At 35.6% G+C, this 13,809-nt stretch overlaps 1 protein-coding gene across 3 annotated transcripts in view; it reads right to left on the bottom strand.

Moving 5' to 3' along the window:
• The window catches only part of LOC101889476 (putative uncharacterized protein DDB_G0277255), a 132,255-nt gene that overhangs the window by 77,221 nt on the left and 41,225 nt on the right, over window positions 1-13,809 (bottom strand). For 2 of the 3 annotated variants that reach the window (XM_059125050.1, XM_059125051.1), the window contains exon 3: window positions 9,580-9,597. The exons of the other annotated variant lie outside the window; for it this stretch is intronic. In XM_059125050.1, coding sequence (XP_058981033.1) covers window positions 9,580-9,597 — 18 coding nt within the window. The remainder of the gene's footprint in view (window positions 1-9,579; window positions 9,598-13,809) is intronic. 3 annotated transcript variants of the gene reach the window in all.

Genomic DNA, 13,809 nt, shown 5'->3' with positions numbered 1-13,809 from the left:
GTCGCACATCATATAGAGAACATATTTTCTCGATCAGCGATTGAAACCATGTCAATAAGGGATTTGCTCTTTATATTATTTCTTTCTTCAACATTGAATTTGAGGTACTTCGAAGATTTCAGATACATTTTCTACCCCAATTAGTTGTAATTCGGTGACGCGAAACTTTTGATATTCCTTATTTCCGAAGTTTAAGCTTCCATTTTTTAACTTGAGCTGTCATTTAATGATAATTCAACTTATGAAAATCTTCAATATTGTTTCAAATATAACCCATCCGACGGTCTTAGCCACACTCGAAGATGTTTTCATAATAGCTTTTAATGTTCTGCCTCAGGTATGCTCTTTAACAATTTTTCTTTCGCGTAATATCAGTACCAAGATGACACTAGTTTGCTTTTCAACTTTCGATTTTTTCTCCCTTTGATACTACTATTTTGGGTTGGCAACCGGCAGAAAAGCATTTTCAGATATTCAGCATTTACAGATATTACACATCGACAAATTTTAGGAGTTTTGAGGAGAAGTAATTTAACCATTATTTTTTGGCTTAAGCCTCCTACAAGTATGCTCTTGAGTTTTTATTTTATAATCGTTATCCTAATATCTAATGTAAGCGAAATCTCAGTCAATGAATCAGTCAGGCATTTATCACTAAATTCTCCAATGAAAAAATGGAAGAAGGGCTTCCATTGTGTATATTCTGTTACAATTTTGTATTTACAATCCTTTTTTGGCAAAACCCCAAAAAAAAAACATGCAACACGCTTTAACATGCCTTAGAAATATAAAGATATCAACTCCAATCTTCAAGAGTATTATCAATAACATACCCCTAGGCTAAATGAATGAATTTCTTTACACTGGCCTCAAAGCTAAATCGATTACAGATACTTGTCGATTGAGCAAAAATTATAGGTGTCATTATTTCAATGTTTTCTCAATGATTTGGCCTGCGGACACACTGACAACATATACGTCCAAAGGAAAGACCGAAAGAAAACAACAACAAAACAAAAAACAATAAGTGTTTACAATTAACACAATTTTGAAACGTTATTTTTTTGTTTTGTTTTCAATATCACTGGCATTGTATCTGGCCATATTTGTATGCTAATAATTTGTCGCAAATTCTATTCCAGCCTTTTGTTTACAATGTCAATGGGATTTTTTTGCAATAGACATTTTTTATTTATTGACATTTGCTTTTAAACTAAAAACACAATGCAGTCTTTGCTCTTTCCCCCCCAATGAAGTTCAAACGATAAATAAAAAAAGATCGCAATTTCTTTCTTAGTTTGAGTTGGCCCGCAATTCATTGGGCCACCGTTTCACAACCACACAACTGCTAACAAGATATTGCAAAAACAAAAACTACCTATAAAACAACAACAACATCAACCACATACCAATTATCATGAATTATACAAGATTTTCAACCAAACCGGTTTTGGAATTTATGACCTTTTCTGTAGCCTCCCCTTTCGATGTGGCTTTCGATACTCTTTCCACAGCATTTCGCTGTGCCGCATTCAAAAGGGAGTAGAAACTGTAAAGCATTTGCCAAATGAAATTTGGAATTCAATGATTTTGATATCATTCAAGCAACGTTTCTTCTGGAGCGGGAGGGGGAGACTGACAAAAGCTTAAACAAATTGTAATGTTAAGGTTCAAAGTTGTATATTTTTTAAAGCGATTTAAACATTGAAAAAGTGCCACAGGGAAGATGCTGCATTTTTTTTTTTCAAAATTCGCTTATGACAGGTTAATGAATTTATCTCGAAATAAAAACACATACAAACTCAAAAGCTCAAAATATAATAAAATCGGAAGGTTTCGATGGCTATTTTTGGAATTGCTGAGAAAACCAAATCAACGTTTTTACAATACTTTTAGACTTTAAAGTATTGTATAATATTGGGATTAATGGAACCAGATACAAAGACATATAATATAACAAAGATATGTTACTAAAAAGGTTGGACAAAATGCATATGGCCATTTAGTTTGTTTATCAGATAATAGATGGCAAAAATGCATTACAAAATTTACAGAAATACGCTATTTCGAAAACGCGCAAGAATGAAGGATTTTATAATAGTTTTGGTTATTCAAAATGTTGACCCTTTGTGGGAGAGGTACCAGAAGACATGGTCCGATCCCTTCCATCTTTATAACAGACCTTGTGTTAATGGAAATGTTGAGATGTACCAAGTCTGAATGGAATCGGATGTTAATTTCGAGTTTTATGAGCTTCATGGATGTTTAAAATTTTGATCCTTTGTGGGGGAGGTACCAGAAGGAGTGAACCGCTATATCTTCACACCAGACCTTGGGTTAATAAAAAATTTGTGATTTGTGTAATTTGAAGAGAACCGGAGGCTTATTTCGGATTTTATGATCGTTTCTGTTGTTATAAACTTTGACCATTTGTGGGGGAGGTACTAGAACAAATGATCCGATCTCTACCAACTTTATAACAGATCTTGTTTAGATGGAAATATTGACATGTACCAAGTCTGGATAGAATCGGATGTCAATTTCGCAATTTATGAGCTTCATGGATATTGTGGGGGAGGTACCAGAAGAAGTGGACCGATATATCCCATCTTCACACCAGACCTTTGGTTAATTAAAATAATGTGATGTGTGTAATTTGAAAATAATCGGACTCTTACATCACATTTTATAAGAGTTATAATTATTCAAATTTTTAACCCTTTGTGGGGGATGGAGTGAACGGATATTATCCATTTTCGCACCTGATGTAACACTAATGTAAATATTAGGATTTGCAGTTGGAGCCAAATCGGATTATCTTTTCTCTTTCTGTGCATTAATTATTTTTCTGAAAAAAAAAAATGGCATTTTGTGGGGGAGGTACTAGAAGGGGTGGACCGATATTGTCCATCTTAACACCAGACCTTGGGTTAATACAAATATTGGCATATGTGAAATTCAAAGGCATTCAGGCTCGGATTTTATAAGAATTATATTTATTCAAAATTTTGGTCCTTTGTGAGGGAGGTACCAGATGAAGTAGACCGATATTGTCCATCTTCGACCTTGACCAAGCATTAACAAAGCTGAAGCAGGATTTAGGATTTGCAAAGCTGGAGCAAAATCGGATCATCCTTTCACTTTCTGTGCAATAAAATATTTTCTTTGAAAATGTCAACATTTTGTGGGGGAGGTACAAGAAGGAGTGGACCGATATTGCCCATCTCCGAACTCGATCTAAGTTTGACAAAAATATTACGATATACCAAGTTTGGATTAAACCGGATACTCCCTTCAAGAGTTGTCGTGCGCACCAACCAGCCAAACGGACGGACGGACATCGCTAAATCGACTCCAAATGTCCTGAAACGGATTTAGTCCAAAGAGATCTAGGGTCTAAAACCGTTATTATAATGAGCACGCTTTGGCCATATCATATGATATATACCCTCTCTAGCCATATGACTAAGGGCATAATTAAAAGACCACATGCAAAATCAAAAATATGGGTACAAAATTTCATAAAAGTTTTTCAGACATGGTAGAATTTACCGGTTAAAATTTCTTACCTATGTTGCTATAATCCCGAATAACAGAGGTAAATTCAGCTGGTAACAATCTTTTGACTTTGCAACGTCCCATATTGATATTTCAATGTCATTGAACCGTCCGTATTTATTTTCTTTCTATATTTTTATAACACAATGAATGATGCATACTTTTAGGCAATGAATAAATGTTTGATTTTATTGTTTTATTGATGCTTTTTGTACAATTTACAAACATATACAAATTACTTATTTGTTTATTTGTCATGGGAGGGTTAAGCAGGAAATTAAGAACAAAATGAATGACATCAACAACAATTTAAATTAAATTAACTATAATTAAGGTCATACAACCTGCAGTTTTATACGAAAATTATTGCTATTTATATTTTATGATTTCACGATTTCAGTTTGTTTTGTCTTCGAAATTGTTTTCTTGCGACTAAAGAATTTGCCAAAGTCATTGTAAAACTTCGAAATCTCTTGGCTATGTAGGAAATCACATAAAACTGCATTAACAAAAATCCATTAATACTTACTTGCAGCGAGTCACTGACCTGTTCCGAGCAGCAGTAGTAACTTTTTTAGTGTCTTTGTTTTGGTTTCAAGATTTGCCGATTTCAATTGAATAGTTATAGCCAATAATTATGTTTGCCAATTTTGTTTTGTTTTCTGTTGCAATTAAATTTCAAACATGTCATCGACAAGGTTATCCAGTTGATTGTTTGATTTGTTCAAATGTGTGTTTACGCACCGCATGGGGTCTCAATGGATATTATCAGGGCCATTGGAAATTGTAGTTTTTATGTTTGTTTATTTATTATTGCTGCAGTGTAGAGTGGTTTAAAACGTTAAGAAGGCAGTTAAAATAATGAAACAGTTAATTCGGAGCACATTAAATAGCTTTTTAAACCAGACAAGTTTTGTACCATTTTTCATATCCTCAGCCATATGGCGGTTATATATCATTTGATATGGCCAAAACGTCCCTCATCGAAATAACGGTTTTGGGCCCAAGGTCTGTTTAGACTAATTTCGTTTCAGGACATTTGGGACCGATCTAGCGATATCCGACCATCTGTCTGCCAGGCTGGTGCACACGATAACTCTTGAAGACAGCATCCGATTTGCTCCATACTTGGTACATTGTAATATTATTATCAAACTTAGATCGAGTTTGGAGATGGGCAATATCGGTCCACTCCATCTGGAACTTCCCTTCCCCCACAAAATGTCAACTTTTTCAAAGAAAATATTTTAATGCACAGAGAAAGAAAGGATAATCCGATTTTGCTCCAACTTAGTAAATCCTAATATTTGCAACAGTTCTAGGTGAGGTGCGAAAATGGACAATATCGCCAAATTTTAATATTTGCATCAGTTGTAGGTCAATTGCGAAAATGGACAATATCGGCCCACTCGATCAAGTACCTCCACCACAAAGGGTCAACATTTTGAAAAATTACAACTCATATAAAATATTATGTAAGAGTTCGATTGTCATCAAATTGCACACATCAATATAATTTTAATAACCAATCGGTTCACTCCTTCTGGTACCTCCCCCAAAAAGGTTCAACACTTTGAATATCTATGAAGCTCATAAGACGCGAAATTAACATCTGATTGCATTCAGACTTGGCACACATTAATATTTCTATCAGCACAAGATCTGTCATAAAGATGGTAGAGATCGGACCATTAATTCTGGTACCTCCCCGCAAAGGTTCAAAGTTTTGAATTACCAAAAAGATTTAAAATCCGAAATAAGCATACAGTTTTCTTCATATTCCACACATCCAATTATTTCTACTAACACAAGATCTGCTATGAAGATCGAAATATTGAAGCTCACGAAGCTCATAGAAATTAACGAAATTAACATCCGATTTCATTCAGACTTGGCGCACCTTAATATTTCTATCAGCACAAGATCTGTTATAAAGATGGTAGAGATCGGACCATTCCCGCAAAGGATCAAAGTTTTGAATGACCAAGATTTTAAAATCCGAAATAAGCATCCGGTGGGAAATATCGGTTCACTCCTTCCGGTACCTCCCCCACAAAGGCTCAGAATTTTGAATAGCCATGAAGCTCATAAGACGCGAGATTAACATCCGATTTTATTCAGACTTGGAAAATCTCAATATTTCTATTAGCACAAGATCTGTTGTAGAGATGATAGAGATCGGATCATTCCTTATAAAACCCGAAATAAGCGTCCGATTTTCTTTAAATTACACACATGACAATATTTTTATTAACTCAAAGTCTGGTGTGAAGATGGGATATATCGGTCCACTCCTACTGGTACCTCCTCCACAAAGGTTCACATTTTTGAGTATCCATGAAGCTCATAAAACGCGAAAATAACTTCCGATTTCATTCAGACTTGATTCATCTCAATATTTCAATCAACACATGATCTGTTTTAAAGATGATAGAGGGTTTAAGATTTTGAAAAACAAAACGCTCAAAGAAAGCGAAATAAGCATCCAAATCTCCTCAAATTTTACATATCCATATCCATAATGCAAGATCTGTTGTAAAGATGATATAAATGGAATGCTTCGGTCAGCTATATTTGTTACCTCACGCATACTTCCACATTTTCCACAAAATTTTCACATATCTCAGATAAGGTATAGGATGTAATCGATATAGTCCACATCTAGCGGTCTCAGGGCAGATACGAATTGACCAACTGCTTTGAAACCTCCCCCATAAAGTATTAACAGTCTAAATAATCATAACTCAAGGCTGGGGGTATACATCTGTCGCTAAACCGACTGATTTTAACTTGTTCTCTGTTTATTTGATGCTCCTACTCTTTTCGCCGCTTTATCGAGACTTGAGAACTCTGAGGAGTAAATTATTTGAAACTATGTATTTTGACAGGAAACTGTAAGGAGTGAAACAGATCAAAGCTTAAATCGTGACTTCGGGGTGAAAATACAACATTGTTGTCAGCTACACTTGTTACTTTAGCCTTAACATGCCTAAAAGTATGCATCATATTTCATTTGTAGATGGACCCTTGAAAAAACACTAAAAAACATCATAATCGGGCTATTCCTATTACCTTTCTTTCAGTGTATTTAAGTCAATCTTCTATGTATGTCTGTCTGTATGCTTATGAATCTATTTCTAGGCATATGCAAATAAATTATTGACGAAACCCAAACTCATTAATATGGAATAAGTGCAGTTGGTTGTTATTGGCTACACTTGGCTTTCAAATCTAAACGCCCGTGTTCGTTCTGTTTGTATTTTTTTTCTTTGTTGTTGTTATTGTTGTCAAGAAACAAATTGAGGTATTGTGTCTACGAAACAGTAACTAGGGAAAATGTCAAAGTTGACAGCTTGAATGGCGCCAGATATAGATATGCATTTTTGTAATTGCTGCTGCTGTTGTTGTTGTTGTCCATTGAATCCCTTTAGATTTTAATTAACATTAAACACCCTTTAAGGGTGGATACAAACTGAATACAAAGTACATATCGGGTATGATTAAGATTCTGAAACTGTGTGCTATTGCAATGAAAACATGTTACAGAATTCAAAGACGTGATTATTGTTTAATAGATTGTTTTTTAATTGTCGATAAATTGAGTAGAAAATAGACTATGTTACGCTATAGCATCGTGATAAAGAATTGAAATATAATGATGATATCATTTATGAACTCATGCCGTTGGGGAATTTAAGTTGTAGAAGCATTAATATCCGTATTTAACACATTATAAGAATATTTTCTATGAAAGGTCTACAAGGTTTTCTGCAAGAGGATATTTAGGTTTTTAGAAGCACAAAAAGTGAAATAACTGACTGACGAACAGAAAATCTTGAAATTTTGCACAAGTGTCAGTCTTGGTGCACAGATGTGTGATAAGACTGGGTTTTTGAAAACTCTAACTAAAAAGGTACGAAAAGTACTAAAATGTAATAGAAACTAGTTAAAAAGTATCATTTAGACAGATGTATACCGAAGATGTCGACCGAAGTATTCCATTTTCATACATCATCTAATAGAGATCAAAATATTTGTATGGCCAATATTACAAGAAAATCGAATATTAATATAAAATTTTATGCGAAATCATAATCATAAATTTCTGGTTGAGAAGAATATTTAAATATGACAAGCTGTAGAGAATCGCTGACTTATTTCGCAAGTTATGATAGATAAAAGTTTTGAAAATTGTGACCCTTTGTTGGTGAGGTACCAGAAGTGGTTCGCAGATATATATCATCTTCGCAACAGATCTTGTGTTAGCAAAAATGTTTGTCTGTGTGAAATTTGTAGAGAATTGGATGCTTATTTCGCTTTCTTTGAGCGGCTTGTTTTTCACAACCTTGAACCCTATGTGGGAGAGGTACCAGAAGAAATTCTCCGATATCTTCCATCACTATAAAAGATCTTGTGTTGATTGAAATATTGAGATGCACCAAGTCTGAATGGAGTCGGATGTTAATTTCGCGTTTTGACCCTTCGTGGGGGAGGTACCAGAAGGAGTGGACCTATATATTCTATCTTCACACCAGACTATGTGTTAATAAAAATATTGTGATATGAGAAATATAAAGAGAACCGGTTGCTTATTTCAGATTTTATAATCGTTTTGGTTATTCAAAACTTTGATCCTTTACGATGGAGGTACCAGAAGGAATGGTTAGATCTCTACCATCTTTATACCAGATCATGTGATTATGGAAATATTGAGATGTGACAAGTCTGAATGTAATTGGATGCTAATTTCGGGTTTACGAGCTTCATGGATATTTAAAATTGTTACCCTTTGTGGGTTAGGTACCAGAAGGTGTGAACCGATATATTCCATCTTCACACCCGACCATGGCTTAAAAAAATATTGTAATGTGTGTAATTTGAATAAAATCGTAATTTGAATCACATCTTATAAGTTATAATTATTCAAAGTTTTGACCCTTTGTGGTGGAGGTACTTGATGGAGTGCACCGATATTGTCCATTTTTTCACCTGACCTAGCGCTGACGCAAGTACTAGAATTTGCAAAGTTGAAGCAAAATTGAATTATCCTTTCTCTTTCTGTGCAGTAAGATATTTTTTAACATTTCGATCTTTTAAGGGGAGTGAGGTAGAAGGAGTGTACCAATTTTGCCCATCTCCGTAATCAATACAAGTTTGACAATAGTATTACGATGTACTAAGTTTGGACCAAATCAGATACTCTTTTCGAGAGTTATTGTACGCACCAGCCAGCCAGACGGGCGGACATCGCTAGATCGACTCAAAATGTCCTGAAACGAATTTGGTGGTGGTTCAGAAATGCGTAAAATATTTGTGGGAAAAGTACTAAACGGTACTAAATTTAGGTAAAGGAATAGAACTGGAATTCTAATACTTTATATTGAGGCCACTTTTGGTTTCTAGGGTTTACATATGGAGATGTTGAAATATTTTTGGACAGAAAAAATGTGGAAGTGGATCTATTTTGCTATAGTTTTATTAATATCCTCCTCGATAAACTTCAAAATGAATGATTTTGAAGTCTTCTTGGGGTAAAAGGAAAACATTTTCCCATTATTCTTTCCGAAAAAGGCACAACTTGAATAACATATATAAAACTTTGAAAGTCTGAAAATTTAGTACAATGTATGAAGCTTTGATTAAAAAAATTTTCAAACAGAACAACTTGTTCATTTTGAGCATTCAAAAGTTCTCAAAATGAACTGTAGGAACGAATCCAACATTTTAAGGTGGTCCTTTCGCTGACGAAGTTGCACGCAATTGCTAGTCTTATATAAGAAAATGTGCAAATCGTTAAAAAATACATTCGGTGAAAATTACTCTCTAGTTCATGGTGTTCCTTTCACGGAATAGTACCATTGAACTAGTTCGTTCCGGAACAAAATCACACACACATTTATAAATGGATATTTTTTTAAATCAATCTGAAAATATCATCTTATAATTTAGGCTTACGATAGATTAATTGAAGGACTACATGGGTCACCAATAACTAACAGTAAAAAATGAACTTATACTTACGAGGTTTGATTGGACGCGCTGTTAAAAAACGAAATTTTGGATTAACATCTTGTGATCATTTTCAAGTTTTAACTCTAACTACAGTACCTTTTAAGTAGGGGTTAGCACCCAATGGCAAACTCAGACAAGTTAAGCTACATTACGTTCTACCACAAACTATTGAATCAGAAAAAAAACTTCTTTATTTCTGTGGAAGTAATAGAATATACGGAGGAGTTTTCATATCTGCATTAAGTTTTCAAACAACATATGTTAGTAACTACTCTAGGCATATTAATGTCAAATTATAAGTAAAAACGACGACAGAATTCGAGTGCGTCTCTGGGATCCCTTTTTGATGTGTTACAAAATATGTCATACGAAGACTTCTAGCTGCTTATGTATTCATACCTAAATGTACGTTTATAGAGATGACATTAACCGTTGCTGGTAACTTTTGCTCTGTTTCGGAACCTGCAAGAATTTTCGAGTTTTGTAACTTCTTTCGACATCGTAAGGGAAAAAATCTATTTTCGTAGCAACATATTTACATTCCTACAGGTCCTAGAACAGAGCATTTAAACAATTAAAACTATTTTTCGGAAACCTAAAGTTTCAATTTACATGAATATCATTTGCATAATTTAGTCTGTTATTGAAATTAAAAATTTTATAGTCTGTTATTGAAATTTTATTTATAAAGAAACGGAACACAAACAGCTGATTTGTTGGCTAATAACTGTATTATTTAAATTCGCCTGAAAGTATGCACCACACATTTATTCTTCTTCTTAGTCCAAGTTTGCGATATGTGGCAATTTTCAATGTTGGTTTTGAAAATAGCTTAGTTATTTCCAATGATATTTTTGCAATATTTTGTTTCTACATCTCGCATGTTAGTGTAAATAACATACTCCTATAGACTTTGTTGCATCCACATGAATATGCAAGTCTGTATTGCCAACGGCAGCGACAATATTTTGCAAAATAATTGCGACAAATAAAGTAGATGCGAGTATTTCGAACAAAGACGACAACATCCCACGGTTGTAATTTTTTTATTAGCTTATGAAAATGAGAGTAGCAAACAACAAACAACAGCAATGCAAACAACAACGGATGACAAAAAGTTATTTTTTGTCCGTCATAAAACAGCCACGAACACCAACTTGGTATGTAATAATAAATACATTTAAACCAATGTTCAATGACACTCGCCTACAAGTTTCATTACATCAATTTTATTTTGTTAAGAAATATATAAACATTTCGACTTATATCCCGCCATTGCTTACCACGTGGATTTCGGAGATGAAAGTGACACTTAACTACCAATTCGGTTGGCAACAAATGTCTGCACCAATTGTCCCAAGGTTCTAGGCGTCATGTTCGACAGAATATTGTCCGGCCCTTGTGTTGCTAGCTGACAGCCCGGATGAAAATATCGTATGCCCGTCCAAGCCATTATATGATGGAAAGAAGGAAGGATATACAAGATCTTCCGAGATAATTCTAAAGGCGTAGTCAGGAAGCATTGATACTGGTGCAGTCGCCGATGTCGTAAACCAATACAGTATAGACAACAGATCATTTTAGAATCTTTAAAGTTTTGACAAAGCTCACATGGGTTTCAACTCCTACTGAATTACAGGGAAGGACCTGCTTAGGGGATGTTTAATTTTGATCCCACCTACAGTAATAGGAAGTGTCTTAGACTCCGAATATGACAACATCTGACATAAATTCGTTGTTGAAATTTCAAACAAAGATGAGGTCGACAGGATTGTGAAAGAAATGATGAAAATCCTTGAAACGCGCACTAGAAAATATCAACTCACTGGGCATTAAGACGTGCACGTTACTATAATCGGGAAGGTAACAAAGTAGGATGAGTTGTGAAATCTGTAAACATCCTATCACCTCTGTAGAAGCAAAGAAGTATATTAAGATTCTATAAACCGGAAAGGCAACAAAGCAGAATATTTCCGACGAGAAACTTTAGTTCCGGCGAAACAATATGGTGTGTCTAAGAAAGAAAAATATATTTTGACCTGTGATGATTTAAGCAAATTGAGTCAAATACTAGGTATTTTCCAAAATTTTTTAGCAAAGAACGGAAAAGTAGGTTCGATAATGAAAAAGCAGAATTCGGCAGTGCAGACAGCGTAAAGTCTGGGAACTCTGTAAAGAAATTACCTAAGGAGCGGAAATAAAATTTTCCTTGCAGCTAGTTTACTCTGACATTTTGCACAGTTCAAAAGAGGCTCGATGCTCGATATTGGCATGAAACCGTCACAATCGTACCTTGCAGTGATAAAGAAAGAAATAATATGGATAAACTTTGCTAATCTCTCATCACTCAGCATTTGGGAAGTGACTCAGGGCCTGTGAAGTCGAGTGTCGCACAAAGTGGATTGGCTTAAAAAATTCTTGCGACAAAGTAAGCCCAACTAGGCTTTTGTTGAAGAGGCTGTTCCGCTCTATTCCCTTGATTATTTTATATGACAAGTTTCGACAACAAAGTCGGGCCGCAGACTTTTTCATTTGCCCGGATGCAAGGAACCCCTAAATCTACTCATCTAGCAAGAGAGGCCTCTGTTTTAAATACCATGCATTGATTGTGGTTCATACCAAAATCGAGGGTAGATGCAATGTGCGCTGGCAGACGTATTGTACCCCGATCCCCGTGCGTACCGTGGTTAAAGCCAAAACAATGTCAAACATTATCGATATCTGTGCAATCAATGCATTGAAAAACTATGCTATGCCAAGCAAACAGGGGGAGAATGAGAGCTGAAAATACCAAATGCAAAGAGAACTAGGAGAGAAATTTGGCAGAGGTCTTTCTTGGTTGCATGTGGAAATTGTATTGAATATCATAATACCCTGAACCACGGTATGGCGTAGAGTAAAACATGTTATATGAGACATGAAGGATTTCAGTTAGGATAAACCAGAAAGATAACAATGCAGCAAAATGTGTAGAATGTTCTTGGAAGCAACTTTATTGTAAGGAGTGGAAATATCTTCTAAACCAGAACTCTGCGAAAACTCCGAAGGACACAAAAATCTTCCCAATCCACTAATGATACAAGCAAACAAAATCAAGAGCTACACGAGGGAGCAGTAGCTCAAATCTATGGAAAAATAAAGTCTGGTCCGGAATGTTCTGCAATCCTTGCAGGCTTTTTAAAGAAATTTAAATGTGAGAATACATACAAGGCTTTTTTGACTGGCTTAAGACATTGGTTGGCTTCTTCGGAAAAGAACAAAGTAGCGTAGGGTGTATTGTGTTGTGTCTCGTACCATCGCTCGTTACCGTGATACAGGTAGCGTAGCCCGACGTCAAGGAAGTGGACGGAAGAAAACAGCAAGATCAGCAGAAATGGTCCTAAAAGTAAAGAAGGAAATGGTCCTAAAAGTAAAGAAGCCGCGTCGCAGTGGCCAAAAAATAGCCGGTGGGCTGAACATATCGCAATATTCCATTCGGCAAATATTGAAAAATGTGCTCGGAGTAAAGCCATTGAAATTCCAAAAAGTACAAGAACTTACACCGCAACAGTAAGAAAATAGACTCAAAAGAGCTAAAGAGTTGCTTCGCTTGGCCGAAAGTGGTGAACTGCCGAGTTTGTTTTTCTTTCCGATGAGAAAACCTTCGATGATCACCTTCGACAAAATGATCGTTTTTATTTGTCAAAGAGGTCAGCTGAAAATGTTCACTTACGGTTGGCCACTAGAACTCAAGCGCCGGTCATGGTGATGGTATGGGCCGCCATAACAGACAATGGTCGCTCTCCACTCGTATTAATCGATCGTGGCATCAGAATAAATGCCGAATATTATCGCGAAAATATTCTGGAGGGTGTATTAAACCCTAGGACACGCAAACATTTTGGCCGCAGACCTTGGACATTCCAAGAGCACTCAGCACGCGCCACCCAAGAGTGGTTACAAAATGAGGTTTATCGCTTCATTTCCAGCGCACAATGGCCACCAAAATCTCCGGATACCAATCCGTTGGACTATTGTGTCTGGAGTATTTTGGAAAGCAAGGTTGGTATTAAAGAATACCAAAGTGTCGATCACCTCAAGCAAGCGCTTCGCCGGGAATGGGTAAAAATGCCGCAGAGCAACATTCGGGCAGCGTATGATGGTTTCATTGGCCGTTTGAAGGCCATAATTCGTGCCAAAGGTGACCAATTAGAACAAATCTATACTTATTCTAAAATTTAATGCTATTTCCGACATTTT

Source organism: Musca domestica, unplaced genomic scaffold, assembly GCF_030504385.1.
Source record: "Musca domestica strain aabys unplaced genomic scaffold, Musca_domestica.polishedcontigs.V.1.1 31, whole genome shotgun sequence".
NCBI classification, from domain to species: Eukaryota; Metazoa; Arthropoda; class Insecta; order Diptera; family Muscidae; genus Musca; species Musca domestica.
The sequence above is the reverse complement of the archived record's forward strand: the minus strand, read 5'-3'. Positions and strand labels throughout refer to the sequence as shown.